Below are 12,932 nucleotides of genomic sequence, written 5' to 3' on the forward strand. Positions count from 1 at the left end.
ACATACCTGTAAATATTATATTCCATCTCTGCCTATAGATCCTCCTAAATGTTACACACTGGACCTTTAAGTAGCAGATCTTGACCTCTCCAATGTGACAACCCTGCAGACGCACATCAAATCGAGAGCGCAGTATCTAAGTTTCTATATCTATTAGTACTCAGCAACAGCACAGCTCAGAGTCAAATGTAAAGTACACAGTAAAAGACACAAACGTGAAGCTTATTTGACAGAGAGCCCTCAGCCTTATTCCCACATTGAAACAAAAGGGGATTAGAACCCACCCACCACCCCTGGAAGTGAGTCATAGGATAGAGGTCAATACCAGCTTTGGTGGTACGGACAGCCATGTTTTCTAGTGAATAATAGTGTGAAACAAAAACAAGTTTGGGTAAGGCTCGCGTCCAGGCAAATTAAGATGTAGCTCATTGCTGGTGTCAGAATTGTATGAATAATATAGTAGAAACTACATTTTTGCTGGCGGCATTGGCTCACAAAACATCTGGTGTGTGGTGTGCACATTTAAACACAGGACTCTACGAAGCTTAGTACAAATTAATATAATATTACAAATAAGAAAACCACCAGATAAATGAGGGATTATTCACTGTAGTGCTTTCATGCAAAGAGCTTAATTATTTTCCTCTCATTTCCATACAAACACAGAAGCACACTCACACTTTTGGCAGCTGCGTTACAAGGTGGAGGCCTGACCATCTGATGCAAATTTGGGTTCAGTGTCGGAGCCGCTGATAAAATCACCAACACTGCGAATAGTGCGTGACCTGCTCTACCACAGACACGCAACAGCCAAATGGTATTTTCTGTTTGGGACAGATGGGAACATGATCATAAGTTAACTACGATTATACTGTTTTAATTACCTCATCGTTCTTTCTTACAGAGCTGCAAGATGGCGAGTACAGCGGTTGCGACTCCAGACTCCGCCCAGGATAAATCCAGTTGCATTTATTTAGTGACCTGGGTCAACGACCTGCTGAAGACCAACTTTAAAGATGTGCAGGAGATGGGTTCAGGTCAGTGTGAACAGAACTAATGCAGCTTTTGTTGTAGCCCGCTTTGCTCCTGCGTCTGTTGATACCTGCAGATATAAACTTTATTTTACTCTTAAGTGATCGATTTATAGCCGCATTACAGCTGTAGTTGAGCTATGTGAAGTAACTGCTAATTTCCTGCTGTTGCTTCGTATTAAATGAGGCTTTTATTGTGAAGCAGCCACAGGAAATGCAATGCATTTATCACCAAAAAAAAAATGGTCTAGACCACAGTTAGAGGTTCAGTCGTCAACAAGCAGAAACACCCACAGTGAGCTGTTGAATCTGTGTTGTACACATTTGGTCTATTAAACTATAAGAGTGTTCTTTTTCTGAGACTTTCTGAACGGTCTTTTATGTGTCTATGATCCTACAGGTGCGTGTCACTGTCAGATCATGGACTTGGTTTTTCCTGGGTCTGTTGACATGACCAAGGTGAAGTTTGATGCACAAGGTGAGGATGAGTGCAAGCACAACTTCAGTCTCCTCCATGAGGCCTTCAGCAAGAAGGGTATCACAAGGGTATGCACTGTTTCTCTAGTAGAGTAGCATTACAGTTCCTTTCTTCTTGTTTTTATTTCTCTGTTGTTTTGTATAAGGAATTAGTTTCCAATATCGATCCGTTATGAGTAAAACAAATTATTTGCCAATGTGTTCACATTCCTGAGTCCATAAAACAGTTTATTAATGATAAGATTATATGTAGCCACGTGTCTCAACTGGCTGTCTGGCAACCGTGCAGCTAGACAAAGACAACAGTAAGTCACTGCTCCAGGCCAAAAGATAATTCCAGCATGTAACTCCCCGAAAAAAAAACACAATTTCTACATTTCTATTTATGTACAGATTGTTGAGGAAAGGGAATCTCTTTAAACCCTTATCCTCGCGTGTTCTTTAATGAAGCGATAGGAGAAGATAAAAATAGATTTATTCTTAACAACCAGTAGACATGTGCAAAGTTTAGCAGAAGCCTGGGTCGAAATCCCCTAAGCATCAGCAACAAAGTGTGTGTCAGTTCACGAAGTCTGAACTACTATCTCTTCCTGGCCCAGTGTGTTATAGTCCATCAGTGAGAAACGTCATAGTAAGGCGTTGTCTTCCCATCCGCTGTTGACGTCTCCCCGTCCTCGTGGTATCTGACTCCAATGTTTATCTCATCAGCTGTTTGACGTCTCCTCCTCCTCGTCCTCGTCCGGGAAATCTGAAACTTACATAAACTAGACAATACGCCTGTTACTAGGCCTCTCTGTTTCTTGAAAGATTCTACTATTATCTATTACTTCCACATGTAACTGACAACTTATCATTTCATATATGGTTGTTTTGCATGATTATAGTGGCGCCCTAAATCTCAGGATCCTGGATTTCCGGGCTGCAGGGAGAAACTGCGGTTAGCGTGACCCTAATCATTGGTCATATGACAGATATAAAACATAACACATCTTCAAGATCAAACAAACAAGTTATAACATGTTAATCAATGAGCTTTGGTGGCAGAGAGAGCCAGGCTAGCTGTTTATAGTTTTAGGCTCTCTGTAATGTTTTGTTTGGGTGTCGATCTTATCATTTAACTCCAGGAAAAAAGTATATTCCTAAAATTCCTATTCCTTTAGCTTTACCTAATCAACTACACATCATTGCCATTGAAAAATCTGGACCTATCACAGGGAATTTTCTTTGAATCACTGGTTTCAAATGCACTATTTGGTATGAAAGAATATGTATTCAAGTTTAGGTGATGAATTTCCTATTTTGGAACAAGTTTATTAATTTATTTCATTTTATACTGTATCACTGTTGTTCAATGTGGAAGCTATATTTATTTTTCTGCTTTGTCTTGATTTAGGCCATTCCAGTTGAGGAGCTCATAAAAGGGGATTTTAAAAGCAACTTTGAGATGCTGAAGTGGTTCAAAGCTTTCTACACAGAAAATGTCAAAAGTGAGGAATACGACCCCGTGAAAGCTCGGCGCAGCCATGATATAACCCCTATCGCGGCATCTCCCCAATCGCGTAAATATAACATTTTCTTTCTCTGTGATAGTAAAATGAGGCAGTGCATTGTGTTTTGATAATCTCAATGACAGTAATTGGCTAATAACATTTTTTTTCTCTTTATCAGAAAAAAAATCATACACTAAAGAGAACGGCAATGGAACAACCAAAACGATATACCCTTACACCGAAAAGTGGAAGGTTATGTTTGATTGGGCCGACCGCAGTACCGTCGGAGAGCAGTATACCTACTGCCGCTCTTGCGAAAGGAACCTGAGCACGTTTCATAAAGGCATTTTCGAACTTAGGCGACACATGGAAACAAACAAACACAAGAAAAGGTCTAAAATGTCCAAGAGAGCCTGTGAGCCACTGCCCTGTAGCGACGCAGCTATTCGCTTCATTTACAAACACTGTTACACCGGCTCGGCAAAAGGTGAGCAGGTGTCAAGACAATTCGCACGCTGTAAGCTGGGGTTGAAATACCCCAAAGATATCACATCTGTTTGCCAGCACACTCCTTACTGTCTATATGTTTACGGAGGGGTAACACTGGGAAACGATGACACTGTCTCTGTGGTCCTTGTCGGGTTTTTTGATGTCGAAGCCTCGCAGCACTGCATCCGATTTCTGGATGCTCTTCAGTCAGTGGGTGGTGCAGGAGATGAAACAGCAGCAGCGGTGGTGGAGACCTTGAAGAAATTCGGGTTACCCACAGATAATCTTGTCGCTGTTTATTCTGGCAGCAACGGTGCGGCCTCAGAGCAGATCTGCTCGCAGCTCAGGGAACTGAATCCGAACATTGTAGCCTTAGGAGGGCTGTACACCATGGCTGATGCTGCTTGCCATGCTGGCGTTAAGGAGCTCTCCAATCAGGCTCAAGGATTGATGGCGGATATCCATGCCTACTACTCCTCTTGCTCTACTAAGAACAACCACCTCAGGGCTCTTTTTGGCTCCGACGTCAGTGCGGACAGTCCATCATTTCATCTCAGCACCAGCTGCCTTAAGTTCTGCCTGTTTGTCACAAAAATCTTGGAAATATGGACAGATCTCATATTGTACTTTAAGTCTTGTGACGATGACAAAGCCAAGTTAATCTGCTCCCAGCTGCAGGATCCCAAAGTCAGGGCAACATTTCTGTTCCTGGAGCAGTCCTTGAAGCCTCTGCACATTTTCCAAACACATCTGCAGACACAGGAGGGAGCTGGCCGAGCTGATATTCTGCTCATCCTAGAAGAAGCCTGTTGCCTGCTGTGCACCTACACCTCCTACTCCCTGCATCCTCAAGCTGCTGTTCGCCTGTTGAGCTCTGAACTCTGTCCGGGTGGGAAAGTTGTGGAGGACTTCCTGAAAGAGTCTGAGGCTACAGATGCACTGCCCCTGTTAAAAGAACAAGTGTTGTCTTTCTACGTCGCACTCACACGTTGCATTGCGAGCGAGCTGCCTCTCGGCGAGGGGGCACTAAAGAGCATAGCTCAGCTGCTGAACCCCCAGAGCAGGCTAAAAGTGACAGGGAAGTCGGTAGGGGAGCTTGGGACCAAGCTGGGTATCTGCAGCTCCCCTGAGGAGGTCAATCAGCTCACAAGTGAATTCCTTGAGTATCAGCTGGCTGGGGAGGGAGAGGGTGAAGATGGAAAGAAGGAAAACTCAACAGAGGTGTCACTGGAGAAACACTGGGCCACCGTACTGAAGGACACCAAGCAGACCTCAAACTTCAGAAAACTTGTTTTGACCCTGTTGTCTCTCCCCTGTCCTCCACTTGAGGCTCAGCAGGTTTTCACTCAGGTGTGTAAATAAAAGAGCTGCATTAACATCTTTCATCTGTCTGTGTTTGTGTTTAGTTTCCGCATCTTTAACTAACTTTGTGCACTTATTGTCTCAGGCCCTGGAGAAAGAAGATGCTGCTCTGTTCTCTGAAAGTGAAGCTTTCACTGAAAGCGAGTGTGACATCACATCCGATGGCGCTCTCTCCGACAGCACCAGCAGAAAAGACTTCCAACTTCCAGCTGAAGGTAAGAAGAAAGATAGTCCATCAATCGAACAAAGTTTAATTCTCACTTAATTTACCTATAAACCACATTTTATGGGATGATGATTTGTATGATTCACTTGATCAGAAGTCAATGCATTGGATACTGCATGTTATTTACAGATTTGTCCTATTTTCTCCCATCCAATGGCCTTTATGTGACAGTGAAGCCGTGTGAAGTCCGCCTTACAAAGATAGCTCGTAAGAAAAACCATTATAAACTTTTTTTTATTCACATAATTTACACCATTTAAAAAAAACACCTGGAATGTCATTATTATTTAGTGTCATTTGTTTTTATTTATTTATTTAGTTTTTGGGTTTTTGCCTTCATTGGGTAGGACAGCTGAAGATTGACAGGAAAGGGGAAAGGGGGGAGAGATGGGATGACGTGCAGCAAAGGGCCACAGGTCAGTCTGTAGTAAGGACTCAGCCTTGGTGCATTAAAGTGTAAATTTACTTTAAAATTAAAAGTCTTACTGTAACTTTTTGGCAGAGACAAGAAAAACCTTGTATAAGTATTTATTTATATATCCAGTTTGAAGATGTCAGAATGCCGTTATCATTATCTCTGATCTCAACTCTGAAACATACTGAAATGCTTTGTTTCTTTCATCCAAGAGCAAAAGAATGAACACTGGGACTGGAAAGAGGTAACACATTTTCTTCTCTGTTCGTCTTCTGCCTCTTAACCTCTTAAATCACCTACACGGAAAAGAAGCAACTTGGTCTAAAAAACGATAGACAGATAGGACTCAGTTGTTGCAGCTGTAATGTCCATAAATACTGTCAGCCGCCCTTAATAGTGGATAACAGAAAAACGTATTTTTGCTGCGTCATATTTGGCTTCTTTCCACTAACAGTCTTTTGCCCTTTACTCACCTTCTGGTCCTTCTCATCCTTATGACCAACACAATCACTGGTTTGTTGAGGTGCAGTTTGCCCCTCTATAAAAAAGAGTGCATGTGCATGATATTTGAGTGTGTAATGGGAGTGTGTTGTCTCTCAGGGGACCAGTAGGGGAAGTTTTGGCTGGGAGAGCAGCTTGCGCCAGAAGCCACAGGCCCGAACAGTGTTTCAGGCTGGTGCTAACAACTGGTCCAAGCCCATAGATCTTGATAAGGACAACAAAAAGGGTCCGGAGTCTCAAGTTGAGGTGGTAGGTATACTCAGGTATACTACCAGAATACCACAGGGCCATAACAGGCCTCTCTGCCCTCTGAACTACTACCAGAACAAAACAAAAACTACATACAACTAGGTTTGGAGCTTGATAGCATTCGATCAATCTGAATCCTTTTGAATCTCACATCAAATCTCGATTTAGCTTCAACAGTTTTAAATAGCAGAGGCTCTAAATAACTCCAAATAATCACGTTTTAAAGGTCCAGTGTGTGACATTTACAAGGTTCTCGGACCTTTTGCATTTTTTGCGAGTTTTACAGTTTTCTTGCCAGCGGTGTTCAGCTAGTTGCAATCTGCCACTTTGCTGCTAGATGGCATTAAAAATTAAACACTGGTCATTTAAATTGTATGGACAAAGTCTTCAGTAGACAATAATGTTGTTTATTATATACTCTGTATGTGGTTGCCTGCTAGCAGTTTGAGTTGGCACCATCAGACCTGCAGCCGCAGTAGCTTAGAAGCTCATCGACGCGCAATGTGTGGTAATTATAGCGAAAATTTAAAGGGGCCCGGTGGAGTTCACTCGTGAACAAAGAAAATGTTTACATTCAGTGTTCACTAGCACGCTTTGTGTTTCACTTCCTAATATAAGTATTTTACGTTGTTTACTTCCTTGTTTACTCACGTCTTCTTGGTAGGACTGCGTACCTTGTCACACTCATGCGCCCCCAGCTACAGAGCACTGCTAGAGGTCTAAAACTCGACAGGGAACCTTTACATTGGTTATTGGTTATTGAATCATATTTGTTCTGTGAGACAACTGAGTGATAGTGACATTAAATACACTTCCTGTTTGGTTTTTGAAAAAACGGCTATCAGAATCCAATCCTACCTCTAACACATCCTCATTTCAGATTCATCATTCGCTTTGTTCACACGGTGGTCAAATTGAAAATAAGGCAAAAATGAGATAACATATCGTCCCAAGCTTTATGCTGGCTCCCATGTTTAAATTCAATAAGTCTGAAATTGGAAAAGACCTTTCCCATGTTTGTTATTGGATATTTCCAGTTTAGTCTGATATATATATCGTATATTTCAGTACATTAAGCTGCTTTGACCAAAGCGAATGTTCATATCTTAACAATGAGGGCTACCTTGCTTCTTGTTTTTAACAAATTCTCTCCTGGGTGTCACTTGAAATTAAATATCAAAAAACAATATGGATCATCATTGTTGTTATAGTTTTCAAACAATCATTTCAATCAGTATTTTCAAATACCCAGGTCCTCCTCACATACATTTCTTCTTGCCTTTTACGTCTTTCTGTTTTAAATGTGGTTGACTTTCAGACAGAAGAGACATCACCGTCCAGTAAACCATCACCAAGAGGACGACGGAAACATGTCTATCAGGTAATGTAACAGTTAAAAAAACTCATAGTACAGAAAATGTGTTTGATTCTTATCTTCATGTGGATGAAAATGTAGTTTTGAATAATCACTTTTTCTTTTCTCTGCAGGATGGGAAAGGGTTTCAGACCGGAGAACTTGTGTGGGGGAAAGTGAAGGGGTTCTCCTGGTGGCCTGGGATGGTGATGCCTTGGAAAACCAAGTCGTCCCCGCCGGGTATGCGGAGGGTGGAGTGGTTCGGAGACGGGATGTTCTCAGAGGTTAGAAGCGCAGTGCAATGTGCTTGAGCTGCAGAAATACTTTACATGTATATATATATGTATATATACTTCAATTGTTTTTTTGCTTTTGTGTTGCAGATCTACACGGAGGGTCTTCAGGCTTTCAGTGCCTTCACCAAGTGCTTCTGCAAAAATTCCTTCGCCAGCTTGCCCATCTACAAGGAAGCCATTTTCCAGATTATTGAGGTAGGAGATTAAAAAATAATTTTACAAGATTGTTCTTCATGTCTGCTGCACCGTTCTCTTCTTACACATCCTCTGAACTCTTTTCTTGCCCTCCATTGTAACTCTATAGTATATCACACAGTGTTGTACCACATTTATTCATGGTCAAACTCAGAAAACTACAACCAAATGAGCTTGACTTTGGTCCTATAATGTTGTGTGGTTTGGTTAGCTCAAAGCTCAGGGGATCAAATCAGTTCTCATCTCATCAATATTTACATCATAATTCAGTAGTTGTCATTTTTCTTCATGATTGTGGTAAAAAAGGTCCAGGTTTACTTCCCTCAATCTTCCCTTTTATCCATTAAATGAGAGGAGGTCGGCACACAATTGTTATCGGTGCATTTTAACCTTCAATATATATTCAACACCATTCAGTTTTTTCAATTATTCCACCAGTTTCCTTCTATTCAAATGCAACCTTCCTGATATTTATTCATTCTTATCTCACTGTTGTTATGTTTCATGCGGAAATTTGGCCACAGCGGCTATTTGGCTGTTCTTTGACTTCAAATTGGATGAAATCAGAAGGTTGGCTGATTAACTGTGAACAAGCTTTTTCTCTGAAGTGTTATTTAATAATTAATGGAAATAGAGTAATGAAATATTAACTGTTTCACAACACTGATTACCTTCCAGAGAGTGGAGAGAGCATTTGGCCCTCTCAATGGGAACAGGGTCCAGAGATGTTTCATGTATCGTAGTGTCAAGCTGGTGGCTCAGAAACTCTTAGAGAATGTGTCAACTCAGTGCCAAATGTTTGTAATCTGCAGTTGGCAGGTGAGCGATGTGGAAAGTCTTTCGCTGAGGCAAAAGAAAATAAAGAAAAGGAGCTAAAGCTGATGCTGGACTGGGCCTTTGAAGGATTTCTACCTACAGGACCTGAAGGATTTGTACCTCCTGGTAGGTGCACATTTATAAACATTTACTGAATAACTAATTAGATTTACAGAAAGCCTCAGCAACTGGTTCAGGGTCTGTCTGTCTGGTTCTATTAGCAACCGTCTTTTTCTTTTTATCTCTTCAAGATGCTGCTGCACATCAAGATTCTTCTGACTCTTCTGCCCTGTCTGACTACCAGCCTCCAGCAAAAAGGAAATATGTTTTTAAAAATAAGGCAGCTGCACTTACCCTTACCTATAGCAGAGGTTTGTGTTATTTTTGTCCACATTTAGTCACCAAACCTAACAACAAACTGTTGTTTTTATATTATTATCATCATTATTTTTCTCTATTTGTGATATTTTACAGAATCAATTAGAGAAAATGTCAAAGAGAAAGGCAAAACAATTGAAGGTAAGTTGAGAGTATTGAAGTTTGTGATTTATAAAACGTCTTTGATATGAACATAAAATTCTTCATATAAAGGTGATTTGTTATTTCAGATTTTTGTTTGTCTTGTGGATCATCTGAGCCTGAAGTCAGGCACCCGTTGTTTGAAGGTGGTCTTTGTCTAAAATGCAAGGTAAACTATTAACCTGATGATCTATCTCTGTCTACTTTTATGTGGTCTGCTTTACTCCATCCCAGTCCCAGTTTGTGAATGTCTAACCTCCATCTGAAAAACAGCCGCTATTAACATCCAAAATGCTGCCAAACGGCCGTGTCACTGTTTGCAGGACAACTTCATAGAGACGCTGTATCGCTACGATGAAGACGGCTACCAGTCGTATTGCACCGTGTGCTGTGCCGGCTCAGAGGTCATTTTGTGCGGCAACGCCAGCTGCTGCAGGTAAACACTGCTGAGGTGTTATCTCTCAAGACGGCAGGCCATGTTTATTGTTTTATTTTAATATTTTTAATCATGATACACAACATAATTTAAATTTTAGAAAATAAAAAAAGAAGGTAATGAAATAACAAACCCTTTCTGATCTTATTAGCCTTGTCGCTGTCAACTTTCTCCCCTTTAAAAACATCTTCCTGTGTTTTTATTAACTTCTGTTGGGTGTTTATTTTTGTTGTCTGTACATCTTTTGTACAGATTACATTAATAAGTTATTGTTATTGGCTTTTTGCTTGCAAACTTTTTGTGGAACTTGCAGTTGTGTGGTGAGTGTGATCTCTCCACCGCTGTCTGTCACTCCTCCGAGCAGGGGCTGGGCCCATGGTAAAAGACCAGGTGGTGTTTCTCTTACAGACAGGAGAGAGAGTGGAGGGGAGACAGATACAGTGTCTGAGAGTTGACGATGGCTGCACTCGATACACTGCTGTACATGAAAGCTGTGTGACAGCTGACGTAAAACAGTATCGATTGGGCTTAATATAGGCCTAATGGGCTGCAATTGTCTGGTTGAAGACTGGAAGGAATATTATTTTTACAAACATACACTTTGCTTTACAGTTTTTTCTTCCAAAAGTGCATCAAATGCTAGCTGTTGGTTTCTTATGGGGTAAGCTTTCTTGTTTAGTGCAGTACTGTACCACTGACAGTGAATATTGACAGGATGGCACTCGTGTTCAGACAACTGTCATGCCGAGTCGTCGATATGCCGACACTTCTTGTGATCTCTGGAATCATGGACTATCTGCCTCGCTTTGTTAGTGATTCTCTGTCTGCCTCTCCTTCCTGGTTGAGCACATTGTCTCTCTGTGTCTCTCGCTTCCGCTGCAGTGATCATAAGGAGTCATTGCAGCTGTTTGTTTATGGTGCGTAGCCTGCTGTGTGTCAGTTTGAGACAGCGATTTAAGACAGCTACTCAATGACGAGCTCCCTCACGCAAAAAAAGGGTCTCAATGGAGCTCGGGTGGCGATCGGCTTCATGTTAAAGAGCGCATTCAATAGATTCTGTTTGTTCTTGTCTAACATTGCAATTGCACGGTAACATTTGTTCTTTCTTGTGTTGTGCAAGAGGTCGTAATCTCTGCTAATATAGGACTCTGCGTACTCGACTGAATGATTTTCTCGCTTGGGCCGGACACTCTCCGAAGGCAACTTTGTACCAATCTTTGAGAACGTGTGTATGTGTGGAATGCGAGGGCTTGGAAGCTGGTGTGTAACTCATGTAGCATTACCTCCCACTATAACTTCATAGCGGGTTCAATCTCCCTTATCGTATACTGGAAATCTAAAAACTCATGTATGCGTGCCCATTACAAACTGTGTTACGCGTTCTCTCATGATTTTTGCGCAGGTATATCTTTAGTTATTCAACTAGTGCATGGAATTTTGGATATATTATTAGCTTGATTATACAAACTGTCCTATATACGCAGTTTTTGCCACTGCCTTTACTCTCTCGCTGTTCAAATTCCTGGAAGATGTCTGTCTTAGGGTTTCCCATGTCCTATGTCTGTTCAATTTACTGGACTTCATGCACTCTATAGTTTATCACGTTTAACACTCTAGCGTCATCCAAGTAAAAACTCTAGACATTATTTAATGTTTTGAACAACACAAGTATGATACTGATTTAAGAAGAATCCGATTAATTCGCTCAGTGGGTACCATTTTGCGGAGGCTGGTATTCGGAGAATGTTGGCGTGTTTGTTGAGTTGGTTAATTATGGGTGGATGGTATCTTCCTTTCTGTACTGTCGATACAGGTGGGACTCAATTAAAATATCAATTATTAAACTTTCACTTACCCTAAGCGTTCTCTGTATTTGGACTGGTATAGCAAGTGTTCCGCGCTGCGGATAAATGTCGTTAAGACTTACTCGATGTATAGATATAGCGCTCAGATAACAGGACATGCATTCAATTAAATTGGTCCCATGCCCTCTTAGTAAGTTCAAGTGTGAATAAATCGCGTTTTATACTCTATTCACACTCAAGTTATGTTGTGTTAGCTTGTGCATCGGTTCGAATAAAAATATGCACTAGTCTCCGTTTTCTGTACGTATCTTGTTTATCACTTTGTGATTGGCGTTTATCATTCCTAGCAACCACACACTTAAGCACAAAATTCAACTACCAAGTCGATGTGTTAATGTTTTAACTCCTTATGGTCATTTGTTTGTTAATTAGTTTATACGGTTCTTTCTAGGTTTAGTTGTAGTGGTGTGAGGATTTCTGTCAGAAATATAATTATGACATACAACTTTTTCATCTATTGTTTTAAAGAATCGATTTAAACTAGGTATCACAGATTTGGGATTCATACCAGTTTTTTATTCCATTTTTGACAGCCGTTTTTATTTATGTATGTATTTTGATTAATGAACAGCACTTTTGATTACCTCTTTCCTTTTGTTCCTGAGATCATTGTGTGTGGAGAAATATAAGATGAGATTAGTTTTTACATTTTATGGTTATTTTTGGTTTAATATTGGGAGATAAAGTGTAATTTATAAATTTCATGATTTTGTCCTATCTGCACATTGATTTACATTGAATTTCTCGGCTTTAAGGTTTGGATAGTTGTTTTCCTGGGGGATCATGATGTTACGTAATGGCCTGTTATGAGAGGAGTTTGAATATTATAACAAAGTTTGCAGACACAAAAATGTTTAATAAGGACAGAATTCAGTGTAATTCATCTTTGATGAAACATAGGGGGTCTTTCTGTGGACAAGTACAAGTGGGCTTAAACACCTTAGTTTGGGATGTGAAATTATTGAGTGAGGATAATGTAGGCTCAGAGTATTTTTTATTGTCGTTTAGATTTCAAGCTTATTCTTTGGCTACGCATTTATCTGGGTACTTATTGGTGAAAAGGGACTGTCTTGCAATCAGAGTTGCTTTATTGCGAGGCTGTAGTGTTTTTCATTTCTTCACGCCCTCTTTAGTTTGTCAGATGTGGCCTGGCTGTGTTCAGATTTTATGTACTTTCTTTGTGACAGAACCAAAATAGACCAGCTATCACA

General features: G+C 40.7%; 1 protein-coding gene across 1 annotated transcript in view; it reads left to right on the top strand.

Annotated features, from left to right (window-relative positions):
* Positions 1-913: 913 nt before the first annotated feature.
* Positions 914-12,932, top strand: part of dnmt3ba (DNA (cytosine-5-)-methyltransferase 3 beta, duplicate a) — a 17,342-nt gene continuing 5,323 nt past the window's right edge. The window contains exons 1-15 of the mRNA XM_035655983.1: positions 914-1,037; positions 1,432-1,577; positions 2,902-3,067; positions 3,177-4,837; positions 4,935-5,064; positions 5,423-5,502; positions 6,076-6,240; positions 7,559-7,621; positions 7,729-7,878; positions 7,978-8,085; positions 8,898-9,027; positions 9,153-9,272; positions 9,376-9,420; positions 9,510-9,589; positions 9,744-9,856. Coding sequence (XP_035511876.1) covers positions 914-1,037; positions 1,432-1,577; positions 2,902-3,067; positions 3,177-4,837; positions 4,935-5,064; positions 5,423-5,502; positions 6,076-6,240; positions 7,559-7,621; positions 7,729-7,878; positions 7,978-8,085; positions 8,898-9,027; positions 9,153-9,272; positions 9,376-9,420; positions 9,510-9,589; positions 9,744-9,856 — 3,281 coding nt within the window. The remainder of the gene's footprint in view (positions 1,038-1,431; positions 1,578-2,901; positions 3,068-3,176; positions 4,838-4,934; positions 5,065-5,422; positions 5,503-6,075; positions 6,241-7,558; positions 7,622-7,728; positions 7,879-7,977; positions 8,086-8,897; positions 9,028-9,152; positions 9,273-9,375; positions 9,421-9,509; positions 9,590-9,743; positions 9,857-12,932) is intronic.

The sequence above is a fragment of the Morone saxatilis genome, unplaced genomic scaffold (genome assembly GCF_004916995.1).
Source record: "Morone saxatilis isolate NCDOM2014 unplaced genomic scaffold, NCSU_SB_2.0 Contig15, whole genome shotgun sequence".
In the NCBI taxonomy this organism is placed as follows: domain Eukaryota; kingdom Metazoa; phylum Chordata; class Actinopteri; family Moronidae; genus Morone; species Morone saxatilis.